The 18,152-nt window shown below is 44.6% G+C and overlaps 1 protein-coding gene across 1 annotated transcript; it reads right to left on the minus strand.

The window, feature by feature from the left end:
* Positions 1-10,714: 10,714 nt before the first annotated feature.
* LOC135366801 (uncharacterized) lies at positions 10,715-18,119 on the minus strand. The gene is made up of 4 exons (XM_064599723.1): positions 18,066-18,119; positions 16,954-17,159; positions 14,373-14,532; positions 10,715-11,304 (listed from the first exon to the last, which is right to left on the minus strand). The coding sequence occupies exons 1-4, from the start codon at positions 18,076-18,078 to the stop codon at positions 11,162-11,164; spliced, it is 522 nt and encodes a 173-aa protein (XP_064455793.1). The 5' UTR covers positions 18,079-18,119; the 3' UTR covers positions 10,715-11,161.
* Between the last annotated feature and the right edge of the window lie 33 nt (positions 18,120-18,152).

An 18,152-nucleotide genomic window follows, 5' to 3' on the forward strand; every position in this document is an offset into this window, starting at 1 on the left:
CGAATTTGAAAAATAAAAAAAATTAGACCCGAAAGCTTCAGGGTGTAAACATAGCCCCTGTGTAAATGCGCCTGGTTATTATCAAAACTCGCTAATCCTACTACGACCAAAATTGTTTTGCCTAGACGGACAAGTTGTATTCTTCCGTCGTTGCTACGACTGACTGCCGCGTACCGTGTCACTCTTTTGACCTATAGATGTGCCCATACAAGCTGGACTGTTTATATATCTGCCATAACAATAAGATCCAAAGGACTTTCAAAATAACAAAGCATATTAGAAAGAAGACTACGCAGGACCTAGGCACATAAATAACGCATGTCTATGTACCTACGGTGAGGCAATGAACTCGTACCGTTCACAAATTACCAAGTTTCCCTCATGATGCATTTCCTCAAATTGAGGCAGCATTGACGAGAAATAAAACCTGTGCATTCTTCTGTGATCCAGCTTCATGTAGTCATTGTCATAAGGAACAATCACGAGCACAGTACTTTTTTGTGACCAAACGTAAAAATAGCACAGCTCCCTTTGCGTACATAGCATCTGGTATTGAACTTGCTGATAGTATCCATTACGTCCATTTTTTTTTTAACATGTAGCCCTCCCCATCTCTCTGCACATCGTATTTCCCACCTTCGATAAGTTTTTTGCAGTCCTCAACCACTGGACATTTTATTTCTAGGATTGCATGCTCTGATGGAATTATACCATCTGGAGAGGCTGACAGCCAGGGGTGGTCTGGACACACAACCGTACCTGGGGGTGCGACGTTGAAACCGGTCTCTTCCACAAATGCTGCACGTACAACAGGCTCATATTTTGCGCCGTACGCTGTGTTAATGTTCCCACGATAGGTTGGGCAAACCAGTGCGCAGACTGCTTTGTCTGTTGCAGTTTTCTCACTTTTTGGCACCCGCTTTACATTGGATGCTGTCAGCCGCAACCGCCTTGACAGGTGCCGCAACCTTGAAACTTGCGTTCTTGTTTCTTCTTCAAGCCTTTGTGCACCCACAGGAGACAGTTCAATGTATTTGCTATAAAACGCCTGGCAAGGAGGGCAACCTGCAGGAAGTGTCTCGGGAACAGTGTGGTCATTATGCGGTTGGGGATGGCTTCTGTCCAACAACTGGTTAAGGTGCCGTGAGGGTAACCTGCATTAGTGTTCCTGTGTGCAAACAAAGATGTCTGCTGCTAAATTTCAATGCATCAACTTGCTTGTGTGCAATTATTATCCAGCCTACAGGCCATTGCATCTTTACTCCCTACTATATGTATACAGTAAACAGGAAACTGAAGTGACTCGCCAACAAATATTGCGCACTTCTATCCCAAATGTATGCTTAGGCAACAATGATTTCCTGTGTGTCAGCAGCATCACATATATGTTTCCTGCTAGCTGTAACTTTTTTTTTAATTCAGTGTTAGAAGCCGTGAAGCAACTGCGGCTATGAGCGGATGACAGATGTGGACGGATGGAGACAGGACAGCAGGGAGGAGTGGGGAGACAAGGGGGTTATTATGCGTCCTGGGCCGACTTTCACCGACCTGAGGCGGGAACTGTGCCGACATTAATGCCTGAAAGTGTGAGGGACACACAGGAAAAACCCCAGATAGCACAGCCAGCGGTGGGATTCAAACCCGCACCGCCTCCCAGTGTTAACTGTAATTGATATATTGCTGGTTAAGTAGTGACTTATGCATAGCTAACACACCCTTTGGTAAATGGGGCAGGAAACACAGAAGCGACACAGCGCAAAGCCTCACTAGTGTCCAAGACAATCCAACAAAGCAAAAAAAAATTGCTATGCACCAGAACGAATATTACGGTGAACCCCCTTAGGCCCAGATTGGATAAGTTGAAATCTATGCTAAACTAAATTAGCTCTCCTGTTACGTATACACTTTAGCTTGAATATTTCTGTATGCAAACTAACCTGAACCTAGGACCCACCATGGATCTTGAAGAGATCGGGAAATGGAGAGCTTTCATGAAGCGCTCTCAGTTCGTCGTCATCTTTGAAGCAGCGAATTTTCTGCTCAGTTACAGGAACGCTTGGCTCGTCCACGTGCGCCCTTTTCATCCTGAAGGATATTTCTTCCAGCCAGAGGCGGAGAGTTTTCATTTTCCCGGGGGGGGGGGGGGCAAGGGCGCACCGCGAAGTAATTACTCTGGCGGGGGGGGGGGGGGGGGTTCTTCGCTCTTTTGACCCGGGCGCGCCGGGCCCCAAAGGTTGGTGTCAGTCTCTTAGCGGGACTTCCCGGGGGAGGCGGCGCCCCCCCCCCAGTTCATGTTCCGGGGGCGAAGGGCTCCCGCGCCCCCCCGCAGTCGGTGCCTATGCTTCCAGCAGTGCTGGCTGTACATTCCTTTTTGTTCCACGGTTCCACTGGGCCGAAGTGTCCGTACATTCCACCCCACAAAGTCTGTGTTCACAGGCTATATCGATTTTCCACAAGGCAGCCCCCACATGGTTACAAACTCTGGCACGTCACGCCATACATGAACAACCTCCTGTGACGACTTCCCCACTGTTCTTGGCACATACCCATACCTTATGTGGCTGTTTATTAACAGCTTCAGATGGGGTCACTGTTCCTTTTATGAGTGCCATGTCCGCACTGACTTTATGCGCAAATAACGTTCCCACTCAACCGCTTTGAAGGTAATTGTAAGAGTCCAGGCTCTTGTAGGCCTTGGCACTTTGCATGTCGCACGCTTTGCTCTCCACAAGGTAGAGAACAATGCCCGGTCCACGGACACAGGGCCACAGTTTTGTGTTTTCAGTCCAGTCCGATATTTTATCTGGATGTGTGTAGAAATTCCCTCCTGCAGTAAAAAAAAGTATCATATGTTCAGAGAGGATAGACACTCAATATGCCATCATGCATCCTATTTTCTGAGCATGGCAGAATCAAAATAAATGTGATAGAGCTCTAAAAACACACACGTTAAGCTGGCTGTTTTAATTATAAGCCAAACTAATCTTACCCACTCTTCTACTTTGTAGGTCTAAGTCGTAATAAAGTCTCACTGAAAAAGAAGCACAACCATGCGTTTTCCTAACGTGATTTATGCCATTTACTTTCACTCATTTATGACAGGGAATGTGTAAGAAGGGTCGGGACAACAAAGAAAAATGGGACGTTCCCCAGCTGTGCTTGAGGAACACTGTGGACGTCACTACATGCAGCTCAGGCCATCAGGATCGTAATTAAATGGTTCACAAGCTCCGTCCAAGCAAAAGTCGTGTCAGATAAGCTCAACGGGTAGAGCATCGGATAGGTAATTCTGAAGGTTGCAGGATCGCACCACGTTCCTGCCTGACCTTTCAACCACTGCCATTTTTCCAGTTGCAAACTTTGCCTGTTTGAAGACAAAAGGGATTGAAAGGGGATTGAAATGGTGCCAAATTAAACTCTTCTGCGAGGTAAAGTAATCCAACTGCGAGTGCCATTTTAGGCTTTTAGAGAGCAAGAATAAACTCCTGGGCGGGCAACATAAAACGTGCGGGAGGAAGTAAAATTTAGTGCTGCGGTAGCGGACTTCTCGCAGCAGCGTTAAGCTCCTTCAAATGTGTCTAAAGATGAGAGAATAACAAAATACACATCCACGTGAGTGTACTGAAGGAGTCCGCAGAGTTTGCACACGGGAGGAAGTGTAACATTGGCTTCAACACCCTTCCAACTCCTTTATTTTTCATAGCAATACAAAGATCTCACCAAGCACAGGAGCGTTGCGCGGCAAAACCGAAACCATGTGCGAAAAACCTGTACTTACCACCAATATATATGGTGTCAGCAGTTTATTGCGTGTCCACTGCGTCGTCCGATGCCATTTGAATGCAACAGTGGCAATTTTACAGTCGATGCATAGTTATCAAATTAGATATTTGAAGAAATTGGCCCGCCATCCGTGACGCGCCTGCCTTCCCTACGGACGAAAGTGGAGCGGCACAGTCCAACGCTTGGCGGCGCTTCCGAGTACGGCAATATGGCGGCGCCCACTCGGAAAAGGTGTATATGCTGGCCTCTCAAGGGAAATTATCACCTTCGTCATCTGCAGTGCGTGCCATTAAAGGGACTATCGCATCCGGGAACGTATGTATGATACCGATAGGATAATGTTCGTCACCGTTTCAGAGTCAAGTTTGCCAAATTTCTCTTCCGAAAACAACTTAAATATTAAGTAATCGAGTTTTAAAGGTCCGCATTCCATCTGCAGCCAACAAGATGATGACGTAAGCCAGGCACACGAATAGGAGCGCAGCGCAGGCGATTGTCTCCGAGATCGTCTGCTTGGCGTTCGCATCGCACTATACTAAGTGAAAACTCCTCGGTAAATACGCAGGCTTTCGCTTACCAGTGTGAGTGCAGACGTAACCATGTTACGTGAAACAAGGCGTTACGCTCCTGACTGTACGAACACGTTCGACACTAACCAGAAACAACGTTCCGCGAGCCGGTAACAGAGAAGACGCCGTTCCCTAGCATTCCGCCTCGCTCGCCCGCCCGGCCGCCTGTCTGTCGGTTGCCAAGGCTACCAAGGTCCCTCCGGCCGCTCCGTGATTGGTATTCTCCATGTCATAGGGCGCGCAGTGATTGGCCTCGTCCGTGTGACGTTTCCGGAGAGGGAACCCCGGAATGCGTCGTCTGCTCTTGCGAAGTTTTATATCAAACTACACAGGAACAACGCTGCCAATTCGCGTCGGGTTTTCGGCGTTATTATCAGTGATGAACGCGGAGTAAAACGGCACTACAGTTTCGGAATCGACTGAGATGGATGCGATAGTCCCTTTAAAGCCAAACTATTCTGCAATATAGTTAACATGTACACAGTATCCTAGCGAAAATCGCATTTCAACTATCGTCATTCAGGTGGCCTGATACTTGTCAAAATTGCTATAGCGGAGTTCCTTTAGAACACCACAAAAAGGTACTTCTAAGCTTATGAAAAGAAAGAAACTCTCAACCATATATATTTGTGAACAAAGTACAGGCCAACGTCTACCGTTTTTTGTTAGCAGTGTCCCCGAAGCGGATCTTCCTTTCAAAGCAACGTATATGTGTATGTACGTATCACAGGACGCACACTTACCTTGAGTACATAGTGGTAGGACACGCAGCTATATGACTTGCAGTCGTCGCATTCATTACACCTCAGTACGCTGAAAAACGTTCTTGTTGGAAGAAATATAATTCGCGGTCCCATAGACCGTTAACAAGTCTCCGCACGACAAGCAGAGACAAACGCACACAAAGCTCAAACGCTCAAACTCAACGGCCTCGATATCAGTGTTGCTAGACTGCGAAATGACAAGGAGGAAAACTGTCCAAGAATATGCAGATGCGTCGCGCTTAACTCCCGCTATGGAGTCAAGCGCAGGTTGAAGGGAGTTGTTAAAGCATCAAAACATAGAAACGCACAAACAGGGAGTTTCAAGGGTGTTTGGTAAGAGCTCACCCGCAGCAGGGGGTGTAAAATTGCTTAATACTTTCGACTCCCTTTGTTTTTAGAGTGTGCTCAGGTATAAGTACTCAACTCATATCTGCTTCAGAAAAGCATCTACATAGATACAGTAGAATGGATAAGCCACTCTGAGTGCTTGGGGCATCATTTTTCGGCATAGCAGCTGCACAAGTTCAATTGTGAAGGGACAACCAGACGCCTACACAAGCAGCAAAGAGATATGGACATGTTCTCTGTCATGCTGGATCTTTGAATGTGTGTGCCTGTGTAGCCAATATACTGTTGTTCTACTGTGAAATCTTCCACATGAGAAATCATCAGTGAATGCAAAGTTGCTTCGGCATATCACTCGAACTTCTGAAACGATGTTCATGTCATGTTTGTGTTTGGCGCAGCTACAGCAGACTGCATATTTGTGATTTGGAAATACCTATCCCAAAAAATAAAGCACTTTGTGTAACAGAAACAGCCAACGCATCCGTATTTTATTATTTATTTCACTCGACGCCAACGAAAATCCACAGCCACCGAGAACCGCCAAAGCGGGGGAGAGGGAGAGAACAGATGAGAAAGGGAAAGCATCGCCGGCGTCACAGGTCACCCAGGGAGACAAAAAAAAAAAAAAAGAAGCAAAGCAAAAATCTACTCAACTGTCATCCAACGATAGGCCCAAAGCTAGAGGTCAGGTGAGTTTTTCCCAACAATAGAAATATACTACACGTTCATCCCCCTGGTTCGGCCGACCGGTCGGATCAGCCTCCACAGCTCCCCACCTTCTCGCATGGAGGAAGCAAACACAGGAGCGGCCCTTCCAACTTTTTGCCATTGGGACGGGCGTGCCAGCCTTCGCATTGCATTCTGGGATGCTCCTGTCTACCATGTGACCGCTCACGTGACCCCAAGAGCATGCGCAGGCCAGCTGCCAAAGGAGACGACGGGAGTCGTGATTTTCTTGCAGTTCAGATATCTGAACGTTCCCAGGCAGCACAGCGCGACGACCCAACGTGGGTGCGCCGGCGGCGACCGACCCGACCGGGTCGGCTCCCGACCATGGTTCGGCATACGGTTTGCAACACGGGGATGTTAATGGTCCGTTGTCGGCAGCCTGTATTGTATCCCAACGATTCCCCGAGGTGCAGCCAATGCACACTTACGGGTACATCCTTCCCCCACACGAGAATTAATTTGCGCGATTTTTAACAACAAAATCAATATGCCATTGTAGAAAACTCTTTATTGCATCATAGTCACCAGCTACATGGGTTCTTTATGGCATCACTTCACCAGCAATGAAAAAATGAGTGTTACATTGAAAGAATACAATCACCAGTCCCGCATATGTACTATTTACTTCACAAATATTCACTTAACAGAGGTTGTATGGAACAGAGATAGAAGTTGGAAGTCGTTGAAAGTTAAGTTAGACTGTTGAAAGATGGAAGTCACTGAAAAGGTTAGCCAGAACATAATTGTCTCAAGTTATACTGTGCAAGAACTGTAGGCTGGCTTCAAGTCAGCTCAGACATGGAGGTCCCATGGACCTCCTGGATTTTCTTATGTATATATATATATATAAATTGAGAAGCTCATCGTACATGATGATCAACATGGGTAAAATTAATCATTTCCACCGAATACTTTCCGTGCAAAAAAATCCAGAAATCCAGCCCTGAATTTGAGTGTTGTAGTTTTGCTGTGTTTGTACGTGTATACCTCCTGAGTTTTAAAAGATAACGTAGTGAAATTTTTTTATGCTTCTGTATACCTACAGGCCAGCAGTCCGAGCGCAAATTTTGGCGCACAGGTGCAACACTGTGTTGTATAAAATGTGGCGAGCATGCTCTCTCACGCAGTTTTCTTCCAACTTCGACGGTTCTTGCTCTGGCTCTAGATGTCTCCGACACGTTCGTACGCAGAGTAGGGGCGCGTTTTAACGCGCTAATCACCAGTATGCACCTTTTGAAGCTGAATTTTTTGCGTTAAATGAAATGCCGAACATCGAGCCATGTCCTGGCAAAATATAAATGAAATTAAGAGGGACCTTTTTGAGAAATATACGCCCAAAATCCATGTTTTTTCGAAATATGCCTAAACACATGCCTATTTCAGCAATACCGCTAGGAGGAATATGCAGGATAGATATATCAGATGAAAGAGCATTAAAAGCTGAGTGAGCTGACACCAAGTATGGCAATCAGGGACATCTATAGCCAGAGAAATCGCGCGTCGAAATTCGGACAAAACTGCGCGACAGGGCATGTTCGCCATTTTTTATAGCAGACAGCGTTGCACCTGCGCGCCAAAATTTGCGCTCCGACAGCTGGCCTGTAGGCATAATAAAGCATCAAAAAATTTCACGACAATATCTTTTAACACCCGGAGATATACGATTTCAAGACGTTTCAAAATACCCAGGGAGCACATGATGGGCTAGTAGACATCTAAATGACGTCTAAAAAAAGAGATAACGAATGTCTATAGAATGTCTAGCCACTAGACCAAATGTCAAGTATCCGTCCACTAGACGTCAAATAACACGTCTAACGTTACGCCACCTAGCCATCTAGCCCTAGACATCCGATGTTTATGTACCTAGCCGAGATTTAGACATTCTTTTCACCTGGATGTCTGGAACAGGGTCAGACACTTAACCATGTATTAGACATGAAGTCTACAGCTAGACCAATTTTATCCCTCCATTCAGGCGATAGGTCTAGGGTTATACATTTCCTGTACCTTAATTTAGCCACCCTTAGACCTCTTTAGACCATGACTAGTCCTGCTACCGTCCTGGCATGCATTCATGCAGAAATGTGATATAATTGATAGCAACATGGATCTCAGCATGAACATTTATTCACAGTAAACCACACACGAAGTCTATTGTACACAACTCAGTATAAAACTGGATTGACTTTGCTGCCAAGCAGCACAACCAAGGCACATCTTGAGGACGTCCATAAGATATCACCAACCGGATCATCAGACGTCCATAAAATATCCCGAATAGTCCGACTGACGTACTACGGGACATCATTCGTACTGTCATTGCAACAGCCTGGGACTTGGTTTGGGCAATCCTCGTGACGTCGTTTATGACATTTTCAGGACGATTTTCTGGGTGTTTCAGGATGTTTTCCTGGGCATTCCAGGACGTTAATGTAGTATGCCCCCTCCCCCCTATGCTATATATACACCTTATAATGCAAGCTGCTCCATCACACATGCCTGTTCACAGTGACTAGAAATTTTATTCAGTATTCTATGCTTCCATACAAAAGTTAACAAGGGTTACTCATAAGGCAAGCCTGCCCAGACACTTCAGTACACAAAAAATAGAACTGCTTCCATCTTATCAGGATATCACAGGGTAGTGTAAAGGATAGCACAAACACTAACTGCCACCAAGCAATGTTGAGGCATATTGCCGAAGCACATTTCCCATAAACTGTATAATGCAATGACAACTACTGCCTAAGCGACAAGAAACAATGGCACTCTTGATACCTCATTGCATTTGATGCTATCTGTTTCATCACAGCTTGTGAAATACTTCAGAGGTCCTACTCTTGTCAATACACTTGAATGTCAGGCACTTCAGTAGACAAAAATAGAACTGCTCCCATCTTAACATCAGGATATCACAGGGTAGTGTAAAGGGTAGCACAAACACTAACTGCCACCAAGCAATGTGGAGGCATATTTTAGGCAGGCAATAGTACCGAAGCGCATTTCCCATGAATTGTATAATGCAATGAAAACTATACTGCCTAAGCGACAGGAAACAATTGCACTTTTGATACCTCATTGCGTATGATGCAGTCTGTTTTATCACAGCTTGTGAAGTACTTCAGAGGTCCTACTCTTGTCAATGCACCATACACGAGGAGGAGGAGGAGGAGTGTCGTTGGGAGGAACCCGAGAGGTCTGCCTGCCTGATTAGGCGGCATGTTTCTCGGGAAGGGAAAGGTGGTGGAGAGGAGGAGAGGAAAGGGTGAAGAGGAAGACCGAGCGGAATCCGCTCGGGGGGAGGATAGCTGCGTCCATGGGCCGACTTCAGGGAACTGTGCCGGCATACGCCTATTACGCATCTGAGGGAAACCCAGGAAAAACCCCAGACGGCACAGCCGGCCCGCGGATTCGAACCGCGGACCTCCCAGTCTCCAAGCGCACGCGTTACCGCTGCGCCACCGGAGCTGGTGCACCATACACATTGTGCTTATTTCAAGCATTCTGAACGCAGTTACCTCAAAATACCATACATGGGATGAAATAAGTCAGTAAGTCTAAATGTTCATCACAAAGTAGTCAAAAAATTGAAGATTGAACTGCACATGGTAGTCATCAGGAACGAGGCCTAGCAGGCTAATGAACTGTTATACTTTAAGTAACAACTAAATTAATTATTGCATGTACGGGGCATGTTTTATAATGCTACTTATGTCAGTCTGAATATTCAGTGCAGCTAGAGGAAACACCCTGTACAGCTGCATTAAAAGCACTTTGAACACGTTTCGTTTAACAAAGCCTCGCAAAATATATGCTCCATAAATGTTCAAAAATATCACAGGTAAAATGGCTTAGGAGTAGCCGCAATAGAGGTAAAAGATAAATATGTTGAAAAAGTCCTCAAGCTAAGTTCACTTAAGAAGCTCAATGAAAAAAAGAAAAACACCAGCCAATGTTCGCGCCAGAGGGTCACGACATTTCCAAGCCTACTGGCTCCTCCTTGTGGGCCACGATTCGAAGCTAGGGAGAATTGCTCACACTTATACATGAGTGGTCATTGTTTTCTATTTTCACTTTCTATGCGGAGGTTTTTGAGCTACAGTCTGTGTAGTGTTCCTATTGACAGTTGAATGTTTGCGTGTTGAATGTGCCACAACTCAATGAGCAGTCGCCGATACTGGCATTCCCAAAATCAATGACGTGGTTTCCACCTGACAGTGTTAAGCTAAGGCGCTTTGCTTCATGTCATACTTCCTGGCGTTGTTTATGTAATCTTTGCGAGAAGTTCTTAGCATACCCGATATAAGCAGCAGCACATTCTGCACATGGAGTCTCAATGGAATCGTGGAACAGATAATGCTGTGGGCTACAGCACAAAAACAGTGTGACATGAAACGAAGTGCATTAGCTGAACACTGTCGAACGAAAGATAATGTTATTGATTTCAGGAACGCCAATATCACTGAGCTTGAGACGAACCTCAGGCTGCGGCTGCTCACTGGGTCCTGGCACGTTCAATCGACCCTTGGTTGCACTGCCTGTCTATGTTAATGGCCTGGGCCATGTGATAGAAAAAACGGTGAATACTCTTGTATGAAAGTCTCTCTGGCTTCAAATGTCACCCCTGAGAAAGGAGCCAGTAGACTTAGAAACGGCAGTACCTCTCTTGATTGAACTTTAGTTGGTGTTAGTCTTTTTCCTCCCATTGAGTTTATCCCAACCAGACACATTTGTGCCAAACATGTTCACCTTCAAGTCGTTACACTTATGAAGTTCTCCACACTGGCTTAGGTGAAACTGTCTCGTTTCAAACTGTGTGCTTCAAAATCAGTTCAAACTCTCAAACATCGCAAAGGAATGTGGCCAGACTAGAAGTAAAACCAGACGTTGATACAACTAAAACCTAAAAATGAATGCCATGTACGAAAAACTGCACTTTCACAGGTACGTTTTTTTGTAGCTCACTCAGTCCTGTTGTGAAGGTGCATGGTCAGTCAGTGCTCGCTTACTGGTGCAGCGTTCTTTTGCGTGACGGAGCCACGTCTTGATCACGCTCTCCACTTCATATCTAGTGGCTGCAGAGAGCCTGATGTTCTTCCTCACGGCACCTGAAAAATGACAACCAGTTCAACGCCTAAAACGAAGACCAATAGCTAAAACACCTGGAATTCTATTGCGTAAAATAATTCCGCAAACTCAAGTTAAGAACTGTGCATGTGTTCACAAGCAAGAAACAAGACATATGCCCACATCTGCAACCAAAGACATATAGCAAGTATGCTTTCAGCATCTTTTCACGAAGCGCAGGAGCATCAACACTGTCTGCTCTTCAGAGGGGAGGTGCCACGCGGATGCTTGTCCATAGCCTCCTATTTACTTCCATGCCTGCCCAGTCGAGGCAGAACGGCCATTCAGCGCACTATGCGGCGACGGCACCACATGCCAGAGGTTGTGATGATCATATTGCTGCGCTTGCTGGCTCGTGATGATTGACTTGATACCTCAAATTAAACGAACAGCCTAGAAATTTACCGGTTTACATCTATAGTGACAGACTTGCAAGCAGTTGAGAGTATAGGTTGACACCAGACAGACAGAACAAGCTGGCAGGCAGACGACACTGCAGTCACACGTGAAACAGAAACATCACGCGCCAGAAAACAGAGCGATATGATCATCATACCCTGTGTATGTGGCGCCACCACAGTGGTCAGCCGGTTTGCGTGGGTTCCGCTTCGACTGGGCAGGCATTGAAGTATACAGGAGGCTATGGCTTGTCAAACTGCGGGTTTCCAAGCAAACGATGTGGCTGTCCTCCGCTAGCAACTGCTCCATTTCCTAAAAGACGAGTGGCCTGCCATCGTCCAGCGAATAATGCAATTAAGCAAGCATTCAAACATGTCCCATTATATGCGAGCAGTAAAAATTTGAGTGAGAAGTGGAGAAGCATACGAAGAACTGTGCCTCTGTTACTGGTGGTGGTTTGAAAGATAAATATAGCCCTGATTTGGGAACCCAATTGTGCTGACACACATTACCTTCGTGTTCTGGATTAACTGGTGGGTAATTTCATGCAGAATCAGGCAGGGCGGCCCGGTCGACCTCTCGAATTTCTTTCTTTCAACCATATATTAAAGCCTTGTCCCTAGGAGGCATATTGGCGCTTAAAGTAGTTGAAAATAATTGGTGGTTATTTTTTTATGAATCATAATTCTGATATGGGCATTTCGACCATTGCGCTTCCTACGAAGTTTGAATTTTTTTTTTTTCACATTATCAGGGGTGGATAGCATTGCTTCCTAAGTTCCGAGGATTCTAACGTTTGTCTTTGAGGAGATCTTGAAGCTGCCTCATCAGTAAAATATGGCATATTTTGAGAACATCACTGGTCCTCTCCCAGTTGTGATACCCAAAGTAATCTACAACATTGTGTTCATCTCGAAGTGCCCTTTATCATAGCAAGTACATCGTATTGTGATTTGGGGCAAGTCTTTTTGTGAGGGGTGTCTATCAAAAATGCGTACATTCGACAGCGCGCATCCCATATATTCCCACTCGTGACATCGTTCATTTTACTCACAAATGTTCTTCATGACGACTTAAAACACAAAAATTTAGCTTCAGAGAGAGTTGAAGTTACATTCGTAACTCAACATCATTCACAGCATAACTTCGACCATCTCTAAAGCAATTGTTGATGTGCTGTTTTGAGTCGTCATGTGGAACGTTTGTGAGTAACACGAACAATGTCATGAGTGGGGAAATAGGGGATGCGTTCTGTCGAATTTATGCAGTTTCGGTAGATACCGTCACAAAAAACTGTTGAGTACGTCGCACCAAACCCCAATACGATGTACTTGATATGATAAGAAAGGGCATTTTGAGACGAACACAATGATGTAGATTACTTTTGGTTATCACAACTGGGAGACGACTAGTCAGGTTCCCAAAATGTACCATATTTTACACATCAGGCAACTTTGTGATTTTTATCTCCTCAAAGGCAAACCTTAGAATATTCGAGACTTAGGATACAAAGCTGCCCCTACCTGACAGTACGTGGAAATTCAGCTGGATATATAGCATAGTTATGAAGACACTCGTTGTTAAACTTTGTAGGAAGCGCAATGGTCGAAATGCCCACATCTGAATGATGATTTATTAAAAATAACCACCAATTATTTTCAACTACTCTCAGCCCCAATATGCCTCCTAGGGACAAGGCTTTAATATATGTTTGAAAGAAAAAAAAGTGGAGAGGTAGATTGGTCCACCCTGCCTGGTTCGGCGGTAAATCACACTGGTACAGCATGTGACATTGCTTGTCTGGAATCGACTGCTTGTGGTTTATCCTGTCTGAAACCTACAGGTGGTGCAAGAAAAATTCTCCTGACTAATAGACACGTACGGCATGCTTCCCAGTAAGTGTATATTAGCCGAAAGAAACAATCTTGCTATGCCTGGAGATTCCAGGCCAGATAAACAGCAAACTGTCGATTCCAGACAAGTATGTTGCAAGCCCTACACTACTATGAAATCTGACACAGCAAGGCTGGCAGACTTATTTTCAGCATGCTTCTGGACAGTTTCAGATCAACTGACACTGCGAAAGCAGTGTGCCGCACCAGTACCTCAAAATAACGCCTGTCTTATTTGGCTTCCTTTAAGTGTATCTTTTTTGCATTGTGCATGCGAAAAGAAAAGAAAAGCCATTTGGAGAACAGACAGCAGCAGGACTAGACCGCTTCATAAGTGTGGACGTTGTTTACAGGTGATCATCCATTTCTCTCGCTAAACGGAGGACAGGGCCACCAAAAACGTCAATGCAGACATCAGCAGTATCGATCAGTATTCGATTTTTGGCACAGCGGAACGTGAACTCAACAGCAACAAAGTCCAAGTAACGCGAACCCAAACCCGTATTTTTTGCTGTTCTACAATCTGATTTGAACAAGGATCAAAGGAACCCTGAACTTTAATTTAACAGTTAATTCTGCTTCACTAAAGGTACTGATTGTCAGTAAAACATTCATCACATCAACTAACGTTTGCAAAACAAAATTCACTTCAGTTTTAGCGACCCCTGATCTGGGTTCCACGACCTAACTGGGCCTAACTTTTCTAAAACCACTGGTATTCCTTATGTTGCATGTACTCCATGGAGTAATATACTCACGGATGATAAGCTGTGGAAGTTTCAGCTGTTCAAATTTCCGCTTGCCCTTCTGACCTAACCAGCTGAATTCAGCTGCAACGTAGTCTGTCAGGAGATACTCAAGTATCTTTCTCGTTGATTGCCTCACTTCGCTGCCCCCAAGCTGAGCAAGCTCTTCAACCTGAAAGTAGAAAATGTTTCAAAGGCTCTAACACAAAAAAAATTATTACTGACTTAACACAACACAAAACTGAGACTTTACGTGTCCTATGCAAAAGACTGTGTTCTTGCGGGCTACATTTTCTGCATATATTTAGGGCCTGACTTTTTTCGGGTTTTATTTTTCAGGAAAATGTAGTAAATATCGGGTAATATTTTGCTTCAATAATTTGGCTGTAATTGGGCTTAACTGAACCCGATTCAGCCCAATTCATGTTGAATCGGACAGAACCAGGCATAAGTCTGATTTAGTCAGCATAATACCAGTAGACAGAGTCCATGCATGTAGACGCAGCAGGGTCTCTTGTTTGACCATTTGTATGTGCATATTTATGAATTTACAAAGGTTTCCAAAGTTCTGTGTTAGCTGTGATGACTTCAGATCCCCCTGGTCCAGCAGTTTTTGGTGAAATATCAGGTAAAACCCTGTTCTTGCAAATTTGATTCGGGGGTAAATATCGGGCGTAGTCTGGTGTACCCCCAAGAAGTCAGGCCCTACATATATATTTAGGTTTGCCTTTGTTAAGCTGGAGACGTCTTATGAATGATCTGTTGTTATTGTATAAGCAGGTCCATAGCCATATTATCTGCTCTCACCTACTATCTACGCTACATTTTTATTGTACTATTCGTCTTAGTAGAAAGCTCGTATTATTCTACCCACCAGTTAATGAGGAAATGATCCTTACGTTTCGTATCCTGTTTCTCTTATGGCTTTAACCAGGGTGTCGAACCGAACCCGAACCGAAATTTTCGGAACACTGCTGAACCCGAACCGGAGCAGAACCATAAAAAATAATAGCGGTAACCGGTTCGCAACAAAACGGTTCGGACATAGAAGTCAGCACAAGAGTTCCTCTTTATCCCCGAACGAAGACACATCGGTATCATCATCACGCGCCTATATCATGGATTTCACAAATTTTCACCACCTTTTATGGAACATATAAAACGGAAGCGTTGAACCGGTTTGCGAACCGGTTCGGTTTTTGGCGTGGCCGAAGCTGAACTGAACCGGAACGAAATCAAAACAACGCGAACCCGAACCGAACCCGTATTTTTTGCGGTTCGACACCCTGGCTTTAACCATCTCGACACTGATATTTCCATGAATCTTCATCAATACAAATGTTCTGCCCATTGTCTATTTTGCAACTGATTATGTCCGATTATCTCCCGATTGTTATTTTGTTTAATCCTGCATTGATATTCAGCTGCTATTTCAGCTGGTTGTACGTTCTTCATTTCTTATGAATTGCATATATTTTTGTAGTGCACTGCCCAGTGGGCTGTTGTCAGCCATTGGTAGGCACGATACAAATAAATCAAAACAAACAAACAATATGTTCTATTCACCATGAGCAGAGCCTGAAGGTTTAGGGTTCACCTGATTATTCCCTGAATTTGCACCCAACATTGAAGGTTGCCTCTTCAGGGTGAAACTTGAGTTTACCAAGAAAATTGTATTCGCTGAAACCTACAGATACTGAACTGGAAAACGTGGAACTGAAAAGATGCACACTGGCTTGTTTTGCAGCAAACACAACTATACCACACTTTGTATCAAACCATCACTGTTCATTGAATTTCTGCCAAAATTTAGCATAAAGGAAGGTTTCTACCTGGAATCTGCATCAATTTACAGCATATTCTTATTTCTCCTATTTTACACCCAAGTGCAGAAAAATTACTTCTCACAATCATTTGGCTTGTGAGATAAGCTCATGTATTGATACTAATAGTTTTTGCAGTTTCTGCATAAGTAGCAAAAATGCCTGACAGAAATAATTCACTAGTACCCACAATGCTCGTAGGATTATAGAGCTAAAAAGAAACTATGCAATCCATAGTAGTATTTTCAAAACTGTGTACACAGAACATAAGCATTTCATGCATTATTGCATCATGCAAAATGTTGGGAATTGAACACATTTTAAGAGCTATGAATGGTGCATGACTACAGCATTTACACACAGCTCGGATACAACTCCTTGTTGTATTAACGAAGAGCTAGGGAATGTTAACAGAACTGGTCCCAGGAAGAGCATACTGCTGAACTGTGGTTTGCCATGGAAAGCTAAACACATATAGCATGCTATGCTATGGTATGCTATGCTATTAGAGTCCTTCACTAATTTTTTGGGCATGCCCGATTATTCAGACAAGTTCACGGACGGGAACAGCGCCCGTGAGTTAATGTATAATAACTTTCAAAATTTCGGTCGCCGCACAGCCCCAACACTCGATATTTCGGACTTTCTTTGTCCAACCAGCAAGAGTCCCGAAGGGTCACCAGCCCACGACATGTGCATGATGCAATGCAAAGGTCAAGGTATATCACATATATTCCTTGTGACCCACTGACATCACATGATCTACATACCAAACGTGTCTCCATATGCTCATTAAGTGAGTCGTTGAAGTCCACCAGAGCTTCACAGGATGCAAATGGAGTTGGTACTAGAGGGGCTTCAGCAACAATGGGGTCTGAATGCACAAGTTGCCTAGACACTTCATGAAGGAGATCGCCTTGCTCCTGCTGTGCAAGTCGCATGATGTGAAGAATCCGCAAAACTTGTCTCTGGAAATCTAGTGCAGTATATGAAAAGAAAATTGTGAAACAGCTCTGATGTACATTACACACAAGGGAAGGAACAATCTATCCCATCAATTACTTCCACAGTTATAGCAACCAGTTAGTTCAGCACCAAATACTTATTCTTAGTTGCTGCCACTGTTCGTGTCTTTTATGGTACTATCACTAGTTTGCATCAATTGGTTAGCTCTAATTGGTAGTTGGCTACATGCACAACGTCAAGGCAATGTAAAGTAACCGGTTGCAAACAAGAAGGGCCAACACCAATAAGATAGTGTTCATGCAGTCGACTGCTGACAGTTCCGATATGCTGACACAGCTATAGCTTGGCTTTTCAGGCCTACGAAACTCACTATCACAATCATTTGATAAGGTGTGAGTTCGGGCCCTGATACGAGCTCAAGCGAAGGTCGACATGGCGTGTCGGTGAGCTCGATCATTCCACATATACGTTATTTGATGAGTGCACCAACATCCGGCATGATCGAGCTCACTGACACGCCATGTCGACCTTCACTTGAGCTCGTAGCAGGGCCCGAACTCACGCCTTATCAGATGATTGTGATCGTGAGTTTCGAAGGCCAGAAACGCCGAGCCATGGACACAGCAAGACCGGCCAGAATCAGTGCATGCACAAGCCAAAGTAGTTGACAAAAACAAAAGTGGTCAGAAATCTAATCAATAGCCCTTCTACACTTTTAGTATTGCAATCCAGAGGCACACAACTGGAAGGACGAATGGCAGCATAGTGACACCCTCATTGCCAAATTTAGTTCTACACTTCATTTTCATTGCAGAAGAGCGTGTATGTAATGCAGGGTCTAAAGTCACATGCATGAAACATTTGCTTACACTTGCGATGCCCTTTGGATTAAGCAATTACTTTGGAGGTCACATACCTGACTGTGGCATGACTTCATGCACGCTCGCTCGTTCAGCTGCTGGTTGTCCTGTTGAGAACCTACCACTTCGTGGGCTGCCGGGGT

The sequence above is a fragment of the Ornithodoros turicata genome, chromosome 1, assembly GCF_037126465.1.
Source record: "Ornithodoros turicata isolate Travis chromosome 1, ASM3712646v1, whole genome shotgun sequence".
NCBI classification, from domain to species: domain Eukaryota; kingdom Metazoa; phylum Arthropoda; class Arachnida; order Ixodida; family Argasidae; genus Ornithodoros; species Ornithodoros turicata.

Excerpts from the sequence above, each read along its gene's own strand:
- LOC135366801 (XM_064599723.1), bottom strand. Across the intron at positions 14,533-16,953 it reads AGCATATGGAGACACGTTTG|GTTGAAGAGCTTGCTCAGCT; the intron begins GTATGTAGATCA and ends TTCTACTTTCAG. Across the intron at positions 11,305-14,372 it reads ACTTCCACAGCTTATCATCC|GTGCCGTGAGGAAGAACATC; the intron begins GTGAGTATATTA and ends GTCATTTTTCAG.